At 37.5% G+C, this 21,152-nt stretch overlaps 1 protein-coding gene across 7 annotated transcripts in view; it reads right to left on the reverse strand.

The window, feature by feature from the left end:
• The window catches only part of LOC139684612 (transducin-like enhancer protein 1), a 76,368-nt gene that overhangs the window by 37,186 nt on the left and 18,030 nt on the right, over positions 1–21,152 (reverse strand). For 3 of the 7 annotated variants that reach the window (XM_071580735.1, XM_071580730.1, XM_071580729.1), the window contains exons 7-8: positions 15,489–15,551; positions 14,519–14,593 (exon numbers count right to left, since the gene is read on the reverse strand). The exons of 1 other annotated variant lie outside the window; for it this stretch is intronic. In XM_071580735.1, the coding sequence (XP_071436836.1) occupies positions 14,519–14,593; positions 15,489–15,551 (138 nt within the window). Of the gene's footprint in view, positions 1–14,488; positions 14,594–15,488; positions 15,552–21,152 lie in introns of all 7 variants that reach the window. 3 more of the 7 variants (XM_071580733.1, XM_071580727.1, XM_071580732.1) reach the window with 1 other exon arrangement.

A 21,152-nucleotide genomic window follows, 5' to 3' on the forward strand; every position in this document is an offset into this window, starting at 1 on the left:
GGGGTCCACAGTGCAAGAAAGACACTGATCTGCTAGAGGCCCATAAAAATCATTTGAGAGGGCTGGCACAGCTTTCCTAAGAAAAAAAGGTAAAAAGCTGGGGTTGTTCAGCCTGAAAAGCTCCAGGCACACTCACTGTGACCTTTCAGTATACAAAGTGCAAATGGAAAAGACAATACAAATACAAAAAGAAAATTGGAAGAGACTATTACTAGGGTCTGTAGTGACAGGACAAGGAGCGACGGTATTACACTGAAAGATGGTAAGTTTAGATTAGATGTATGGACAAAATTTTTTATGATGTAGGTGGTGAGACTGGATGTCCCATCAAAGCCAAGTTGCATGGGGTTTTGAAAAATCTGGTCTAGTGGAACAAGTCCCTGGTCATAGCAGGGGGTTGGACTTGATGTCTGAAGGTTTCATCCAATGCAAACCATTCTATGTTAGGTCTTACCATTACCACAGACCTCAAGAGGCTGGACAAACAGACACACAGGAAACTCATGAAGTTCAACAAAGGGGAATGCAAAATCTTTTACAACGGGAACAATTTCATATACAGATACTGTCTACCCAGCTAGGAAGCAGCTTTGCAGACAAGCTCCTGGCAGACCAAGCTGCACATAAGCCAGCAACGTGCCCCTGTGGCAAAGCACATGCTAAAAGGTCAAGAGAGGAGATCCTTCCCCTCTGCTCATCCCTGTTGAAGCCATACCTGGATGACAGTACTCTGTTCTGGCCTACCAGTACAAAATTGACATGGACAAAATTGAGAGCATCCACCAATGAGCCGAGAGATGCCTAAGTAGTCCCAGCCCTCTGAGTCTGTTCCTCATATGCAAGATGCTCCAGTCCACTACCTTTATGGCCCATCATTGGACAGCTCAATGACAAGACAAAAGGTAATGGGCACAGACTGAAACATGGGAGGAGCCCCCTGAACATCCAAACACATTTATTTTTGACCAAGCCCACACACAGACTGCTCAGGGATGTCGTGGAGTGTCCATCATTGGAGGTACTCAAAAGACCCATGGACATGGTCCTGCACACTAGCTCTAGGTGGTCCTGTTTGAGCAGAGGCAAGTGAATTAGGTGAACTCCAGTGGTCCCTTCCTAATCTCAGGCATTTTGTGATTATGACATCCCAGAATCACAGAATGGATAAGGTTGGAAGGGATCACAGTGGGGCTTCTGGTCCAATCTCCCTGCTCCAGCAGGGTCAGCCCAAAGCACATTGCACAGGATTGCATCCAGATGGTTCTTGAACCTTCCCAGTGCAGGAGACTCCAGAACCTCTCTGGGCAATCTGTTCCAGTGCTCAGTCACTCACACAGTAAAGAAGCTCTTCAGCATTTGCACGTGGAACTTCCTGTGCACCTGTTTCTGCCCGTTGCCTCTTGTCCTATTGCCTGGGATCACTGGGAAGAGCCTGGCTCCATCTTCTTGACACCCTCCCTTCAGATACCTATAGACACAGATAAGATCCTCTCTTAGTCATGTCTTTCCAAGGCTGAACAGGCCCAAGTCTGTCAGTCTTTCCTCAAGAGATGGTCCAGTTCCTTAACCATCTTCGTAGCCCTCCGTTGGTGTCACCGCTAATGACAGGCATCTCACTAGACCCTGTGGCAATTTTTATTCCTTACTGTTTTCTTCTTGTTTAAATGTGTCTTAGAAAAATGAGAGTCAGGTACTACTACAGTTTTTTAATTTCCTAACCAATTCCTTTGAAGTATGTGTTTATTTTGGTTGATTTGATTTCCTTGTTTCTTCTTCTGAATCCTTTAACAGATAGAAAGCTACACTAGACAGTAAACAAAATTCAAGTGCCTACCACTGTATCTCTAGCTAATGTGTCAGGAATGTGGTTTTCTAGAAACTGTTTGAAAACTATCCTTATGTGATCAAGACACAGTGTCTAATGTGGGAATATAAAGTTGCTTCAGAAACAAAGAAGAGTTTTCAGCAAGTCTCTTCCATCTCTAAACCGTATGAAATGTCATTGTACTACAGGAATTTAAGTCCATAAAAGGACAATATTGGCAAAAGCTACTCAAAGACATATGGCACACATAACAGAATTTGTGTGACAGTGGATTATTATTTAAAGCCTCAATTATCTCATGGGAAAAATCCTGTTTCTTTTTCATGCTTCGTTACAGAATGTGCATAGGATAGCGTCTTTAAGTCTTAACAAATTGTTATGAGTTTAGCCAGATAGGCCTAAAATTTAGGTTTTAAAGTGGAGACTAGGCCTGGAATTGTCAGCTGACTTGAGCTGGGCTGGGCTAGTTAACAGCTGACTTCTTCTAGCCAGTAGTGTTGTATTCCATACCATATTACGACATCATCTCACAGAAGGGGTAAGAGCGGGTGTGTGGGAGGTGTTAGGTCAGTTCCACCATGACTGAAGTACAAGCAAGATGTGCTAGAGTTGTTTTGTTGTGCAAGGCCTTGCTCCTGCTGCTGCCGCTACTTGCCTTTTGTTTGAGTTCAGGGAAGTAGAAACATATGTTGTTACTCTTTCTGTTTCTTGTTGGGTGTCTTTTGGGGTGCTCACAGATCCAGAGTGACAGAATCTGTTTTCACTAGAGAGCGGGGAAGTGGGGTTTTTTGTTATTCCTAGCTTGTGTAAGTGTGTGTTATATTGTAATTTTACTTTTCTCTTTTCTGTATAAATATATGTAGCTAGTTTAAGCATAAACTTAGTTTGAGACCTTTTTCCCCTTTTCCCTTTTCTCAGGCGGAGGCTAACTCTGTTCTTTGGGCAGTTGGCATTTTGCCAGCTCAACACAAGACACAAATTTTCCACTCCCACACAAAAAACCCAAACAAACCCCCAAAATTTTTCTGGGAAGAGAATTTTTCAGAAAGCAATATCCAATTCAAATAGAAGATGTAGGTCAAATTCAGTCTGTTAATTTTTGAACAGAAAGCTCTTCAAAGTTTTTCACATTTCTTGTTTTCACTTGTTCAGACAACAGAACACTAAGAAGTATCAATTGCACAACTTCTTTTAAGCAGAAAAGGGCTGCATAAAATGTCTCTCATAAAACAGAAAACTGATGCTATAGCAGGATAAAGGTAGATTCATTACACACACACACTCCCCAAGCAATCGTTTCTTCACAAAGTTAACTTCAGCTCTTAGCTAACTGAAATAAGGCTGAGAAGTTGTATTTCACTGCTTCACTGATACAGTAATTATAAAAGACTAACTAAGCCCTTCTGTCACTTTCACTATTAAAAAAATCATATATAGGATGTCCAGCAGCATGTCCAAAGTAATCCATGAAGCTACTTAAGAACAACATGAAGCTTATGGTTCTGATTTAGTCTTTTATCTGTTTTCCTTTCTTAAATTCTTCTCTACTTGGTCACTCAATTCCTTTCTCCTTAGAATTCACTTTCAATCCTCTACTATGGGATCCTCCCTTAGCAATCAAGTTTTTCCTCCTTGTTTTTCATGAGAAGAAAAAAAAAACATGAAAAGCAATGCTGATTTCAAGTGGTTCATGAAGATTAAAAATATCCCTTCATGCTCTAGTGTTCTCACTACACCTTTAAGAGTAATGCATGCCTATCTTCCTGTAAAACTTTTTTTACATGTGTTACACAGTTTTGCCTTAGAATACTAAATTTCTTCTGCTCTAGAGTCTGGGTTTTTTCTCCTTACTTTAGCAAGGTTAAATTACATTCTTTAACTGTAGCTTAATTAAAGAAAGTTAGCACCTTTACAAGCATAACTCTAATTCCCTATATACTTTTTCTCTAAAGTTAAAAGTCCTCTATCTAAAGAAAGAAAATAAAAGTTAGTTGCAGTCAGGAAGCTGCCACACTAACTCATCTGAAACAAAGCTATATATTTATTGATTTATGTAGTTCTAGAGAAAAGATGTTCCACAGAAAAACTAACAACAGGAAGAGAACACAGATTGCAGTCTGGGGCCATCAAACAACTGATCACCTACAAAAGGCCCAAAGAAGGTAACAGAGTCAACAAGGGTCAAAGAAGTTGACCTTTGTTGCATCTGCCTAGTAAAACTCTAAATTCAATTTTCAATTACTACAACAGTAAAGTTTTTTCAAAGTGCCTTATGTAAGAACAATAGGTAGTAAATCTCTTATAATACCCTCATAGGAAAACACAGAAGGTATGGTCTGTATGAGTGGACACTGAGGTGGATTAAGAACTGGCTGAACAGCAGATCCCAGAGGGTTTTGTCACAGGGTCTAGCTGGAGGCCAGTCACTAGTGGTGCCCCCTAGCATTCAGTACTGAACCCAGTATTGTTTAACATTTTCGTCAGTGACTTAGATGAAGGGGGAGATGCCTCCTCAGCAAGGCTGCTGACAACAAAAAGCTGGGAGGAGTGGCAGGTACTGCAGAGGGCTGTGCAGCCCTTCAGGACCTCAACAGTTTGGAGAGATGGGCAGGGAGGAACTCTCTGAAATGCCTCAAAGGCAAACACAGGGTCCTGCTCATGGGCAGGAAAAATCCTAGGCACCAGTACAGGCTGTACCTTCTGGAAATCAGCTCTGCAGAGAAGGAGCTGGGGGTCCTGGTGGACAACAAGCTGACCATGAGCCAACAGTCTGTCCTTGCGGTCAACAAGGCCAATGGTATCCTCAGGTGCATTAGGAAAAGCATTGCCAGCAGGTTGGGAGAGGTGATCCTGCCTCTCTACTCAGCCCTGGTGAGGCCAGATCTGGAGTGCTGTGTCCAGTTCTGGGCTTCCCAGGAGAGGAGAGACATAGGGCTCCTGGAATGAGCCCAGCAGACAGTTATGAAGTTGTTTAGGAGACTGGAGCACCTCACTTATGAGGAAAAGCTGAGGGAGTTGGGCCCATTCAGCCTTGAGAAGAGATGACTGAGAGGGGCCCTTATCAATTTCTATAAGTATCTGAAGGGAAGGTGAAAACAGGACGGAGCCAGGATTTTCTCATTGGTACCAAGCAACAGGACAAGAGGCAATAGGCAGAGACAGACACACAGAAAGTGCCACCCGAACATGAAGAATAATTTCTTTTCTGTTCAAGTGATTGTCCACTGGAACAGATTGCCCAGAGAGCTCATGGAGTCTCCCTCACTGGAGATACTCAAAATATGTCTGGATGCAATCCTGTGCAATGTGCTCTGGGACTCTGCTTGAGCAGGGAGGTTGGATCAGTTCACTGTGGTCCCTTCTAACATTACACAATCTGTGATTCTGTAAATATATTTTTAGCTTGCATTCTAAGATATTTTCTGTTTTCAGATTTTTAAATAAGGGAGGAAGAAAAAAAAAGTCTTCTAATATGAGAAGGGGGCTGCTATCACTTTGAATTAAATGGTCAGTACAAGTACAAACACAGTACTATTGTTGAATGTTTAGATTCCATTTTTAAATTTTATGTACTGTAAATTTTATTGCTTTACACCTACAGAACTGAGAAACGGGTCTTAAATGCTTCCCAATATAATTCAAAAAGCAAATAAAATTTAATATTCAAGGTAGGTTATTAACAATTGATTAGTTCTCACATTACCACTACACATTACAGACATATAGGCCGCGAGGGAGAAAGGACTCTATCTTTTCCTTAGCACAAATCTGAACACCAACTCTAACCTTTGCAGTGCCTTTCTATCTTGCTGTAAACAGCTATGTTTCACTGCTTTTCCTCCTGGCATTTTCGAGGGCAAGCCCAGGAACCAGAATTAGAAAGGTAACGGATAACACACTTCAAATCAATTTTGTAAACAGTAAATGACAGATGAGGATGACTCTACCCACAAATCATTTGTGACTACATCCAGCGAATAAGCACATCAGCTGTTTTTCCACTAAAGTGGTCAGCAATTAACTGTTTAACAAATTTTTAGCAATAATTCTTTAATGGCAGGATTTCTAACATCCCATTGACACACAGGGAATAATTATACAGTGCTACCAGCACGACTGGTGCTTTCACCAGAGTAGATCTGCATTAGCAGCCTAGCTATGCCATGAAGCCTCTGCAGATCATCCCAACCCATGCAGGCAGAGCCCTGCAGTGAGGATTGAGGGCATTGCCAGCAGATGGAATTCTTCCAGTTCAGTGACATCATCTCCTCAAGATGCATTAGCACTCCACTGGTATAGCTGCAACCACACAAGGGCTTTTGTCAACAGAAAAGGGTTTTCTTCCCTCCTCTGTACTTTTAGGCACAGCAAATCAACTTAAAACTCTGTAGAGGTTGTTCCACATGCAGACCTACTGAAGTGTAAGTAACACTTGTTCAGCAGCTATACTGGCAACACAATAAGCAATGCACAAACTAAAGAAGCCCTTTTGCTAGCATAGCCTTATATATACGTACATCCCTCCCTCCCCTATTTTATATATGATATATATACAATATTTTATATTATATATGAAATATCCTCTTATACATACTAACATATATATTTATTGTTTATACTTTTATTTAAAAATATAAAAGGTGTTGTGTGTGTTTGTACTTATTCTTCTAAAAATGTGTGTTGCAGGGAAATAGTTCCTGTCTCAAAAACCTTATAGCAAAAAAGATGAAATAGAAACGAGTCAGAAGACTAAGTTTTTAAGGGTCCTTGTATTAATTATATAATGATAATTTAGCTTTTTTTCTTTCTTCACTTAGGTTAAATTATGTTGGGTATTTTGTTTTTCCTAAGGCTAAATTATGAAGAAATAAGGGATGAACAGCAAAGCTGATGGCAACTGGAGGAAAAAGACTAACAATGGAGGAGCCAGAGCAACCTTTGTAAAGGATAGATGTCACAGGGCAGGAGGGGTAGAATCAGACACCACAGGAAAAACAATCCTTGCTCAATAAAACATGCCTCCACCAAAGGACTTCCCAGACTCTAAATGCAAGTAACAAATTTAAAACTACAGTCTACAAGTCACAGAAGATACCCTTAAATTCTCTTGATCCTAACAAGAAAAAGGCTGATTTTCTGAAACCACTCACATTCCTCTGATCACTGGCAATGTAGGTCTGTTCAAGAACAAAGCTTTTCTTTCATTTTGGAAAAGTACATATTGCTTTCTCTGAAGACTGAGATGCCCAGCCTCAACTCCAGAATGAAGCTGCCAGCACACATTGTTTCTGGTCGGCAGAAACTGCCAGCACATTTCTTTTCTGTGGCAACCATAAATTCCTGTTACCACTCACCTTCTAACTTCAAATCTATGTATTTGCCTTTTTAGCTACTGTTAACATACCACCAGCATCCAACAACACTTCAAAACCATGCTCCTGCTGCAGAGCAGCCAAAACCAACTAGTTCAAGCATTCACTAACTTGGAAATGACTTACAGATATTACTCTAAGGAGTTTTATTATTATCTTTTATTATTATCTTTAAAAGTTTCTATTTTCCTTCCAAACTTTTTTAGGCTCCAGAAATTTAACTCTTGCTGAACATAAGAACAGTAATGCTTGAGCAGCAAGGCTTTTTAGTAAAAGAAAATCCAGAAGTTAAATACAAGATTTGAAATTATACTTGTCACCCTTTTGTCCAAGCTACTACTCACTACAAAAACATTTCAAGGACAAACAATTAAAAATGACAGTCATAAGAAAAGAATTACCCCAGTTTTTACTTACTGTTCAAAGCCACAGGCCAGATCCTTGCAAGTTTCCTCTATAGTCCATAACAACTTCAACATGCCAAACTATGATCACTTCTGACTATGCATTTGAACAATCTGCTTTTGCTAATTCTTGCTTTTATTTCCTTAATACTACTGCTTGTAAGTATCCAATTGGAAGACCTAGTTAGCCAGCATCTTTATAAATAATACTGAATGTTCTCAGGCAATTAACTATTATACAAAACAACAACCTTGGCTGTTAAAAATAAATGCAGTTACTAGATAATAGGAATTCTACAATTGATATAAACTCTTAAACATATTGAAGAATTACAGTTTAATGCTGTAAAAATGTCCTTTGCTCTGCCTTTCCTGAAGTTATCTTAACTACAGTAGCCTTGCTCCATGCAAGAATAAGAAAAACAAGCTTGTTGTCTAATCCTCCCACACAGCCCCTACCTCAACAGTTTATCTTGCTCTTCCCCCCTGAAAAACATAGCAGCTTGCTGTTTTCTTGCACATTTCCAATGTTTAATACTTATAGTACTTGTGTTCCCCTGTATCTTCCTCCAGCCTCTCTGCACCTTCCTACTCTCACTGAGTCTATCATTGCCACTGTCACGCAGTTAGAGGTATATTTTGCCAGTGAAGTCCACATTACTCCCATCTGCACAGTGACAATTAGTTCACTTCAGTGTATCAGTGTCTGCTTCTCAAAATCTGTATGGTTCATTGTTTGCACCTCTCTCCTACCACAAAGTATGCCAACTTAGAGCCCTACATCATTCAACATAAAAACTCCCAGCAACTCTCTTGACTCCCATTCACATTGGGATGAGACAACTCCAGGAACATAACCACACTTAATCCTTATTCAATTAACTTATCTGTATTCAATTTCTCCCCATATGCAGTTCTAAATGAGTTTCTCTTTTGTGTGGACCAACCAATTTGCTCCTCCCACACAGCTCCTTCCACTTCCAAACCTACAGTATGTCACACAGTTTTTCAGGTAAGAACTGCAAGTCATATCACATTCTTATCTTAGCTTATTGACTCTTCACCTGCTCAAACTCCCCCACTTATCTCACCTGAAATATGAACACAAAGCAGATGTTTGTGAGAGAAGAACTTATGTTAATCTCTTCAGTTTGTTTCTTTTTACTTATTGAATAACCTAATTTTTGTGAATATTACCCACGTTATCCCTATCTTTTAGCATCAAAGGCTATACTGCCAGTATATGCTTTAATCAATAGAGGTCGATTGAATCACTATCTATAGGAATTAATCCTTTGCTCTAGGATTAAATGTTAAAATGTGTGCCAATTACATATACAAATATACACATACATACACACTACCCCAACCACATTCAAATACAAACCCATCCCTAACACCCATTTGTTTTTCCAGTAGCCCTCCCATACTGTCAGTATTAAAGCTCATGAACACATCTGCTGCAAATTCTTGCCCTAAACTGTACTGTTTCAGCATTTGGACCCAACTTTAGTCCCTTCCATTCCACTAAAACTATTCTTTCCAAAGCAGTCTAACAGAATGATTTGGAGTGAAGTTCACAAAATGAATCAATCATCTCTTCAATATCAATCTTCTCCGCTTGACAATAGTTTTTTTTTATTCATTATTGCTACATACACATTTTTCTAATTCTATCAATCTCCTCTGCACTTCTATTCTGCTGCAAAACAGAGCAGCTTAGAGCACTACGCCCTTCAGTCTGTACATGCCACATCCCCAACAACTGCTCATCAGAAAGCAGTCTACCAAGTGGTATCAGCTCACAGTTATCTCTTCAGAATCTGCCTTCTTTCTGCATTCACAATTGAAGCTGGATATCTTCAAATTTAAGCTCTAGCTAACCGTATTTTTAATTCAACCATCAACCTTTCACTCCTTCCCTGAAAGCTGTTAGGCTTCACAAATTTGTAACCATATACTTGGTCTCAGCTTTGACTTGTAGCTTCAATATTAGCTCTAGATGAGACAGAACCTAAAGATCTTTTGTTTTTATTTTTGGACAAGATCCAAGATGCAGCTTTTTCCATCCAAACCATAGGAAACCTTGCAAGCCAAGGGAGGTCTGGCCTGCAATTCAATTCCATTTAACTTTTGGATGCAATTTGAACCTCTCCAGAAAAACTGAGAATACCTTCTGCAGGACATTGTCTCATTTAGACACTATCCTCCTCTATATTGCTGCTTCAAGGTTCTGTGTTTTCTCATCAATCCCTAGTGGATGGGAAGAGGGAACAGATGTCAAGTGGATACCAAGTCTGGTTTACACTATTCCTTTATTCGTTCACATTTTACACACCTTCTACCAGATTCTCTTTTTAGGAGGTCAAACTACCAATACACATCAATAATGCTTTCTTCTTTTTCCTCAAAATTTATTGGCACTAACAGTAACAATCTGACCATTGTTTGGGGACTGGTATTTTGAGAATACCAGCTGTCATGTGGACAAATATCTTCCTCCATTGCTTTAGTCTGGAGTCTTTGTGTTCTAAAAAGCAGCTACCATGACAAAATCCTAGGATATAATTAAGATTTCTATGTATTTTAAAATAGAGAACCCAGGATGTTGCCATGAAATAAAGCTCCTATTGCCAGAGTTTAGTAATTTAGACTTGAGATTAGCTAGTTTATGCTAAAAGTGAGGAGAGTCTCTTGTGCTCAGCAGATCTCATTTTATTTAATTTAAAAGCACTAGGCAATTTCCCCTCCCTCAGGAAATAATGCAGATCATGGCTGAGAAGGACCTAAAGTAATGCTACAGCTGCTTAGCTCTTCCCTTCCACAAAGTTCTGCATTCATTTCTGTTCTAGTCTGTATTTCTATTTTATAATGAAACATACAGCCTAGTTATTTATAGGCTTTCTAAGGATTAACTACACACTCAAAAATAAACCCTCAAGAGGTTAACCTCATCCTCTTAAGCTTCACACACTACAATCCCAGAGTTAGCTGGCAACCACAGCCAAGAGAGAAAAAATAATCCCACATCTTGCTAATCCTTTAACCAATCACCTCATGCAACAGTGGAGAGGCCTCTCAGAGGCCAATAACTCAATTTGTCTCAGGAGCACTGTCAATGCAAAAAATACATATTGCACTGAATCATTAGCAACCCACCTCAAAAGGCAAAAATAAGACATACCTGGCTTCTCAGTGGTATACTTAAATCATGCATCAAAAATGTAAAGTTAAAGAAACTTTTCAGTTTGCTGCATGTGTTTCTCATTCAGATGCCAGCATATTCTACTCATAAAACTAGTTTATTTGTTAGAAAGTAAATCTAGTAAATTTTGCTTTGTTCACAACTAGACATACCAATTTAACTGTCCCTTATAGTTCCCAACATGAACTTTGAGTACCTGTGATTTTTTAGATGGAACTTATCAAGAAAATAAGCCAAGCCCCTCACCCCTAAAAACCCCCAAAAAACCAAACCAAAACAAACACACACACACACAAAAACGAAAATAAATCAACTGAACAAGCAAACAACAAGAACAAAACAACATAGCAAGCTACCCACAAAGGAACCAAAACAACCATTCAAGTTAAACAATCGACCTAATTATTTCATACCATGATCTGGATTTTCCCTCAACCCCTGAAGTGGGCACTGCCCAGCTGCAGCAATGCCAAGGAGTTAATGGGTGTACTTATCTGTTTAGTCAAAGGTTTCTGCTTCGTTCATTATTTATCTAATGAAATTCCTACTTCATTCTAATATAAACACCATTTAAAAAATTGGAAAAAGGTTGTTTAGCCACCCTGCTGCCCTATGGTTGAAAGTTAAAGCCTTCAAGAACACGCAGGATAAGTAGAAGGCCAGAGATATGACTATTAATAACCAAATATCCACTTTTTTTTTCCCAAAGCAAGAATTTCTTATCAACACAGAGGATTAGCACTGCCTGCAAGCTGAGTCCATCTATATTATTATTATTATTTTTTAAAAATGTGTCAATTTATGCCTTTTGTTTAGTATGTACTTAATATATAGCAATTTAAAAGCCTAGCTTTTGACTTTGTAGGCATATTCTCTGAAAAATCTCAGTCCTGTGAGACTCTTAAGTCTCTATCCTCACAGTCTGTCCTCTAATGGGGCTCTATCTTTTTGCTCTGTAAATAAAAAAAAAACTATAAAATAAATATCATTCCAAATCACTTTGTATTTCATCAAAACATTATTCCCAGTAACAACTCTTTGTTCCCTTTCAGAACTTACACACAGTGCAGCAGCACTAAGAATTGCTCTAACTGAAGTAAGCCAGACAGGAAACTCTTGAATCATCTAGTATCAAGAAACAATGGCCTATAAGGACAGAAAGGAAAAAGCTGGCACAAAAGCCAAATCCTGACAAAAATACAGAATTTTATTCAGTCAAGACAAAGCATGCAAGTGAACATGAGCTAGGAAAATTAAACTTTCCTCCTGTCTTCAAAATTTATCAAATATAAGTATCCTTGTAGTACAACACTCAATTTCATCTTCTATTGTTACAGATTGGCCCAACCTATTTGCATTCTGAAAAGAAGTTTCATGATCTTTCATGCTCATAATATGTGTCTAAACCATTAAATTACTGTATCTTTTCTTATCTTGAAAGACACTGCACTTCAGCAGCACGGCCCTTCCACAGTTCTTCACACTAAGTTGGGTCCCTGAACAATACTGACAGCTGCTATCAAACTGTGCTGTGCTCAGCCTCAGTGCAGCTGCCGCTTGTAGGAACTGACAGGTTTCTGATGTGTCCTCCCCTCTGGGGAAAGGGCTTGACACCCTGAGTCCTCAGTGAGGGGGAGCAAAGGTCCACTGAATTGTCAACCTGATTTTATGCTATTCAGATTTTCCACGACACACACCATCCCTTTCAAACAAAACCAAGCATGTGTTGAAGCATGAAACTTATTACGCAGCACAAGATAACTATTGATTAATAAGACTGTAAAACATCACCATACACAGGCATCTACATGGTCAAACAAATTTTGTGTCCAATGTGTTAATTTCCTCATTCACCATTTTTGATTTGTATCACATCATTCTGAAGTCTTTCATAAGACAAAAGAAAGTATCTCTTCAGATGAAATCATAGACAATTAAAAAAATAAAAGGGGAGGCTTCTATTCCTACTTCTAAAGAACGTCCCTACTGCCTCCCCCCAAAAAATGTTAATGGCATGCAATACTTGTAAATCCTATGGCTTTTAAAAGACTATGTTTTTCAGACTTTAAAAAGATGTAGATGACATTCCTGAGAGAAAAATTTTGTTTGTCTAAGTAGCCCTATCCTAAGCTGAGCAAGAATGTTTTTAAATATATTTTAATATGTATTTCCTTTTATTGCATAAACTCTTCTTTATAACCAGTTCATTAAGAAAGGTTTTCCATTCCATTTCCATACTGAATAAGTAATTTGTTTTAAAAATGCAAGAAAGTACAGTTCAATCTTTGTTAATAAAATACTACAAATGTACATATGCTGTACTTCAAAGATCAAATCAGGTATTCATAAAGTAATTCATTACACAAGCAAAGCATAGAGGAGAGTCTGACAAATACAGATGTAATTGTATTGGGTTTCTAAGATGTGATTAGCAAGTCAACTAAGTAACAGTCAAAATTTGTTACAAAGGAAAAACAGCACAGATTTGAAGGGGGGGTATGTTTATGCAAAGCTAATCTGTCAAGTGTAATAAAGCAGCTTGAATAAAATTTAAGCTGAAAATCCACTGAAGCTCCCCATTTCAGGGAGGAAAAGCTATTAAAAGGAAATGAAGGTCACCCTCCCTGTTTATTTCACCTAATTGACTGCCAATAGCTTACCACAGGCAAACCGACTGCAGATCTGCAATTGAGAAACTGATGAAAGGAGCATTTTCAAGCTGGGGCTCATTCTTTTAATCCTCCCTCACTCCTATTTTTTCTCTATCTCCAGTTGGGATGTAATTTTAAGCACAGATGGATTAACTGGTTCCATTGTCTGTACACGTCATTGGACCATGGCACTGTTAATCTGTATAGCAGCATGTCTAATTATCATTACAAAGTGTCTGAGGGAACCATAAAGACCAGCAGGGCATCTTCTCAAAAGCAATTAACATAAATTGATAAATGAGTAATTTGCATCTGCTCAAGGCGGATGAATTTTATGAATAAAATCAGAAAGAACAGGTTCTTGTTTCAGCTACTTCTTTCACTTAGTATGGAAAGGCATAAAACATGAGAAATATTCTAGACTTCATGGCAGGGGAAATGAACTCAAGAGTGGAAGGAATGTATGTTTCCAAAAAGTTCATTAATACAAAGCAAATTACTTGTGATTGACAACCAGTCACAAGCAAGTAGTATTAACCTTTTTAGCATATTTAAAAGAACATTCTTGGTGAAAGGCTATTAGAACACTGTGTCAGACAATTAATAGTACTTCAAAAGCAAGTGAAGTTTCTATTCAATAGCTTGCTAATTTAAAATTCATGGAAGATTCACGAGAAGGAAAGAAAGAAGAATGGATAGTTGTAAAGTCTTCAAGAACTCAAGTGTCACAAAAAGCCTAAGGCAAAAGTAACTAGATCAACTGACATTCAAGATTTATAAATAAACAAGCAACTCTCCTAATAATTATATTTCTTGCAAGGAAAGTCTTACATGCAGAATTGCTGAAAAAATGATGTTTTGACAAAGTAAACTAGTACCTTTATTCCTGCTAAAATCTGTGTGAACCACAAACACTTCAGCAACACTGGACATCAAACAGTGTTAGATATCAAAACAGTGTTAGATATCAAAACATTATGTTTATTTTAAAAATATCAAAGTGGTAAGATATGAAAGCAAGTTATACACACTGTAGGAGGTAGACCTGGAAGGCCACGTACCCCGATGATGGCATTCAGTTCAGCCATGGTCACTTGTTTGGCACGTTCTACAGCTTGGGCCACTTGTTGCTGATGCTATTAAAAGAAGAAAGGGTGTGGAGAGGAGTTTATGTTAAGGTACTGACTGCACCAAATCAAACCAGGATCACAAACACCTGAATAACCACTTTGTCTGCAGAAGCCCAGGCTACCTATTGCAAGACATCTTATGAAGGAAAAAGTTATCAATGCCCTATTTCTCACCTGTTCAGAAGGAAACAAGAGCACTGAAGGCACACAGATTATCACTTACTCATGCCACTTCATTATTCATTTTCTGGCAAATGAATAATAATTTCTAATTGAGCTGACAGGACAATAATGTCAACTTCACAACATTGTCAAATTTAACATGTATATACTCTCTGCCCACAAAGCAGAACTTACTGAAATTTCAAACATGCAAAAGGGCTTCACTGTACTCAAGAATAACAAACACTCTCTACAAACTGCAGAGTTTGAAAATAACAAGCTTCAAAAGGTAACAGCAGCTGCCCACAATATGCGAACACCACAGTCATTCAGACCAGATGTATGTTTATAACCTTAAACTGTTTTGCATCTAAGCTAAATACTCACCTTTACTCTGAAGTTTGATACAAATTATATAGAGAAGATAAGCATGCTTATTTCATTAGATCATTTGACAACTGAATATCTAATAAGCAATCACGATGATCAGAAATGAAAGCATGTTCTTTTATTGGTACTATTTTACAGATTCCCACTCAGGCAATGAATGTGGCCAAGCCATTCTCACTAGTTTGAACACAGATTTGTTAGACCAAATTAGCAGGGGGTTTGCAACTTCAGGTCTAACAGATGTTCCTTACACTTGTGTATTAACATAAAACTAACATCTTAAAACTAGCTAATTTGCAAACAGAAAAACAACATAATTGCACTTTAACAGCTGAACAGTTTTACTTACTTCCTGAGACAAAAATGGGATGACTTGTGCACAAATTGTATTCAATCTCTTGGCGATTTCTGTCTACAGAGGAAAAGTATTTTGATTAAAAAGTGTTTTAGGGGTTTTGACATACATTAACTAATATGCAGGATTATATTAAATTCAGACAGTGAAGAAAGTAACAAAAAATACCCATTTTTCATACTACTGCAAGTGTAAATAATATATAAGGCCACATGAGGAAAGAGATTTGGTTAGCTACTCTAGTACATCTGCCATATCTAAAGCACCTAATCTGTATACACATTTGGGCACAAATCTGGTACTTGTAAAAAGTTCTTTAAAAAGTAAAGCATTTTTGAAATCCATTAAGTCCCAGTTAAAGCCGTTTAAAAGGTAAATGTATTATTACTCAAATTATCAAGCAGCATAACATGAAGATGACAGGCACAAAATAAAAATGCTTCTAATAAGGATCAATTTTATCTGTGTATTAGGAAATAAGGTTTTTTTAAATCAACAGAAACACACCATTAGGAGTACAAAAGAAATACCAAAACAGAACTAGGGAAGAATGGAGACAAAAAATACAGACTTCTAAAATCTGTATTGAAAGAGAATTAAAATAATGCAGGCAAGAAAAAAGTCAGATCAGAAAACAGAGAACCAGGTTAGGCATGAGTAAAGAACAGAATAATCCTTCATTGAAAGCAACAGAGATTACAGGAGGACAAAGAGCTTGAGTCCCACTTTTCAAGAGTTTTATGTATTTCCCACTTCTTATCTTCCACTTTCAGCATGTCAACATAAACACAGGATTTCTGGTGGAGTAAATGGATCTTTTTCTCTCATTACTCAGTGTTACACATATTTACAGCTTTTCAGACCTACACATAGACCCTGAAATTAGCTCAGTTGGTTAAAACTTGGTTGTAATAATGCCAAGGTCATGAGTTCAATCCCTTATGTGGGCCATTGATTTAAGAGTTGGACTCAATGATCCATGTTGGGTCCCTTCCAACTCAGAATAGTCTGTGATTCTGTGACTGAAGTCTGTGACTCACCTATCATTTGGAACCACCATTAAAATTAACCCTCAAGGTACTTTAGACAGCTCGTGTAGTTTTCTTTAAAAACATCTCCTTCAGTCACTGTAGCACAGTTGGACAAAACCAAAGTTAGCATCCAGACATGAACTCAGACTATATACAAGACACTGAACAGCTCCTGTCAGACTCTGTCATATCAGTAACCCATAATGGTATTTCTTGGTTAGCTGGGGTTTTTCTTATGTTTTAAAACAGCAGAAAGAAGAGATTGCTGCTGTGAATTATTAGGCCTTCCATGAGATGGCATGTATTAAACCTGAGTAAAGATAAAGAAATCAAACTAAAATGTTGCTAACTCTTCTGCCAAGCCTGTTCCTGAAGCTCCCCATCATTCTGAGGTTTTTTTAAGACACTGTGATGTAATGATCCTTATAGATCAGTCACACAATAATTAGGACACAAAAGCCAACCTCTCCTTTTATGTTTCAGCAGACAGATTTAGATTTGGGATCTAAATTAGCAAGCTTTAACACCTCTTTCCCAACCTCTGTCAGACACCAGGAAAATAGATGATAGCATCAATCATCAAGACTTGTAAAACATCACAACTCTGTGACATGAAGCACTCTACCTGACCAAAGCCTGGTATTTGACACACTCAAGTTTTGTAGAAATAATAGCCTCCAAAGCAATTCTGGGATAGTTTCTTCCTAGGATAAATAGGTTTTCCTTAAATAAGGGCAATGAAGCAACAGTAACTCTAGAGGAAACCTTTGCCTCCCTGCAACAACGTAAACATATCTCTGTTCTAAACTGAAGCAACTATCATTTCAGAGTACCATAATGGTCTGTTTCTATTCTGCTTGGGCCACGACTATAAAATACCAATAATTCCATGTGTAGTCTTTAGTTTTAGTATTACATTCCTAAAAGCAAAGTCAATACTATGAAGTTACCAGCTTAATTATTATCAGTTATCAGACTTAACTATTACAAAATCTGTTGGTACTTTTTTGTTAAGTAAAAAAAAACAAAAACAAAACAACAAAAAAAAAAAAAAAACCAACAAACAACAACCACAAAACAAACAAACAAAAAAACCCCACACACCACCAAACACACATGCCACCAAACAAACAAATCACACATACTAAGGACATTTTCCCATATACCTACTGTGTCTCTCCAGAAAACAGGTTAAGTCAGCTATGGAAAGAAAGTCTGCAACACAGCAATTTGCTTGGCATGTTTAGCTGAGATGTTTAGGATCCAAGATGTTAATTGCCCTAGACCAGCTGGATTATTTTTGTTTTTCAGGATAGAAGCCAGAATGAATCATAGCAGGTGACAGAGGGGAAAGAATAAAGTAAGAAACTCACTTGGTATCTACTGAAAAGTTCTGTGGCCTGTATATCCTACACAAAAGTAAGTACACAATAACTATTCTTACTGTCAGTGTAAGAAAAAAATCCAACCCTATAAAATGAGCAAGTTGTCCATATTATTGGATTTTTCTGTCCATGTCCCAAATATCTGAGCTTCACTGTAGTAACACCATAATATCATAGCACACACATCATCTCATAGTAAACACAAAAGAATGCTGCATCGTGTGAATCATGTGATAAGTACGAGTCCCACCACATTTCAATTAGACTTTTTTTAATTTATTTTTATTCTAGAAAAGAGGGCACAACCAACACTCCCCCTTTCCACATCACTCTTACTTCAAAATTATTGTCTCGGGACTATCATGCCTGACTTAATATCAGACCAGAAAAAAAATTACCTTAGTTTGCCTTTATGAAAGCCAGAAATCACTGATGATTGTATATGAGCAGCAACCTTAATTCATCCACAGTGCTAGGTAAACTTAAATGTACATGTCATAAAATAAGTCAATTTTGAGATTTCTTGCTATTGTTACAAGTGCCAGATAAGAGACATCTATACTGAAGAGTAACTGAAATGCCTATTCTAAGCATAAAAACAAAACTTTGCTTACATTAGAAGGCAGTTTGCCCAATAGAATTATTTTACATATGTAAATAAAGTTCTTAAAATTATTTATCCATGATTCAATTTCATGTATCTTCTGTTTGCTGTCCTCAAACATTCAGTAAAAACTATTCTTATTCACCAACATGTTAAATATTTGTTGTCTAGAAAGTTGTGAAAGTGAGGTTTTAAAGCACAATTCACCTAATCTTGCCAATCAAGAGTTGCAAGAGGTTGTTTTCAGAATTGAGGAAAAGGAACATTTGTTACTTTAAATATAAATCTAACTGTTCAAAAGGCAGTGGATATTCACCTTTTAAGGTGAAATACCTTTGAGTATACATGTGCACACAGTGTGTACACATTCATTCTTGAAAGCAAAACTCCTTTCTGAGTTTCATTAATCAAGACTAGACATCAGTAACTTGTGTCATTAGAGTAAGCCCCGAGATCTGGGGCTCATGAATCTGAGTCTTAAAGGTACTTATGGCCTATTTCTAGAGGCTTCCCAATATAACAAAACTATTATCTAACTGTTGATCTGCAGACATATAGGGAGGTCAGAAGACTGAATAAACAAAAGAAATTTTGCAGAAAGCTGCTCCAATATAGACAAACATGACTAATCACCCATGTGCTTTGGCTCCTTGGTAAAGCAGACTACAGAATCCTGTATCTCTCATGAAAGTCCTCCCAATATTATGGCAGCTCTTAGCAAAGCATCTGAAGTGCCCTTAATTGTTCGTGTTCTTAATGCAGAGCCTCTTGAATACATTCATTTTTAATAGAGTACTTGAGCGTTGGACCCATCACAAAATATAACAAAACTACATCATTCATTGGTTCTTGCTGTTGTAATGATTGTCTTTTGATTTATTTGCAAATGACAAGCTTGTTAGACCCCTGATTCAAGCGATACCCTCCTCTCTGAAGTATCATTATAAAATGAAATGAAAGAATTCAACTGCGTTTTATAAAATTCAGCTGATGGATTTTTTTCCTCCTCACTCAAGTAATTTTTTTGTCTCTGTTACATTTAGTCAAGGACCTAAATGCTTTGACCCAAGAATTAACCAACTCAAGTGTTTGTACTTTAATTTGTCTCTTGGTACAGTGAATTCTTAACATAATGACAAAGAACAAAGGAGCCAGAATAGTTACTAAATATAATACTTACTTAAAGAAGGCATTTCACTAAGCAGTTAAGAAAGCTTACATATAGAACTGTAATTTTTCCTTCTGCATTGTTAGAAAAAAAGTAATGAAGTGTTTTGCTTTGCAGTAGTCAATTCCAGATAATTTTGCCTTCACTTTTCCAAATCACCACATAGTATACTTAAATCAACATGATTTCTTGAAAAGTACAGATTTTTGCACTGGAATGATAAGAAGGAAGTATAATACAAGTATCTAAACTATTTTGTACCCTAACAAACACCCATGTGTCTCTAAGTACAAATGCTGGAAGCCCTACCTAATGGGAACAAGCATTCTCACTTATAACTGAAGAATGCAGACTTTGTTTGAGGAAAATTAGTTAATCACCTTTCAGTTTCAGAGGTTTCAAGAGTAATAATTTTGGTTTTGCTCCAATCAGTGCCTACTAATACATGTCCCAGCCATAATTTTAGCTATAGAATCCACGATGATTTAAGGCAAAAATTGAGTCTTACAAAAACACATTAGTTTTAGTAATCGTGGAGCTGAGACAGCTGCTCAAGAACTAGTGCTGAGACTCTTCAAAGGTATCCAGACCTTATTTTACAAAGCAATGCTCAGCTAAAAATGTCCATTGTGTATGTCAGAAGCTCATTATTCTGAACTTCCAGAATCACAAAGATCAGATTTGAAAGTGCTCTTTTACCAGTTCTTAAGGATGGGTTTATGTATTCTCATTTACTGCATTTTTATTTACTCTCTTATTTTGACCCAATTTTTAGAATCAAATTTGTAATTAAATTGAGAAAAATATAGCGTAGAAGCAACATGATTAAAGTAAAGCAGGAAAACCAAAGTTCTGATGATAACAAAAAGCATGTCCTAATTCATTCCTTTCAAGCAAAATAATCAAGAGAATCACCCTTCGATACACAGAAAGAAATATACTGTCAAATTACATTCATGAAAGCTCTAGAAGGTAATTCTTAAGCACTCCGCTTCCGTTTACATTTTCAGCACATAGAAAGCCAAGTACAACACTGAACTTTTTCTGGAAGGACAAAATGGACTTCCTGCCATTTACAGCATGTAACACAGTAATCCACTGGGGAGGAAAGGTCAATGTTGCACTTTTGGTCATTACTAAATCATTTGAGATTATCTGTGGTGGGGGTGTAAAGAAAATTTAAGCCTATGAGAATGCTGCAAATGGCTTGACCTCAGATCAGTTTTCATCTCTATCTGTCCAACAGACATGTGGATAAAAGCCCTCTTTATGGGACATGCTTGCCCATTTTTTTAATCCCTGTTCCCAGACAGAAATCATTCAAACATCATTCAAACAGAAATCATTCAAAGACTTTTGAAACATAGTAAGAAATCGCATGTGTGTATGTAAGTCTTGTGCTAAAGTTTAGTGTCCGTTTAGTAGTTTCATTTTTATAGCAGAATCACTGAAACAAGCAGTACACTTACA

This window comes from Pithys albifrons, chromosome Z (assembly GCF_047495875.1).
Source record: "Pithys albifrons albifrons isolate INPA30051 chromosome Z, PitAlb_v1, whole genome shotgun sequence".
Lineage (NCBI taxonomy): Eukaryota > Metazoa > Chordata > Aves > Passeriformes > Thamnophilidae > Pithys > Pithys albifrons.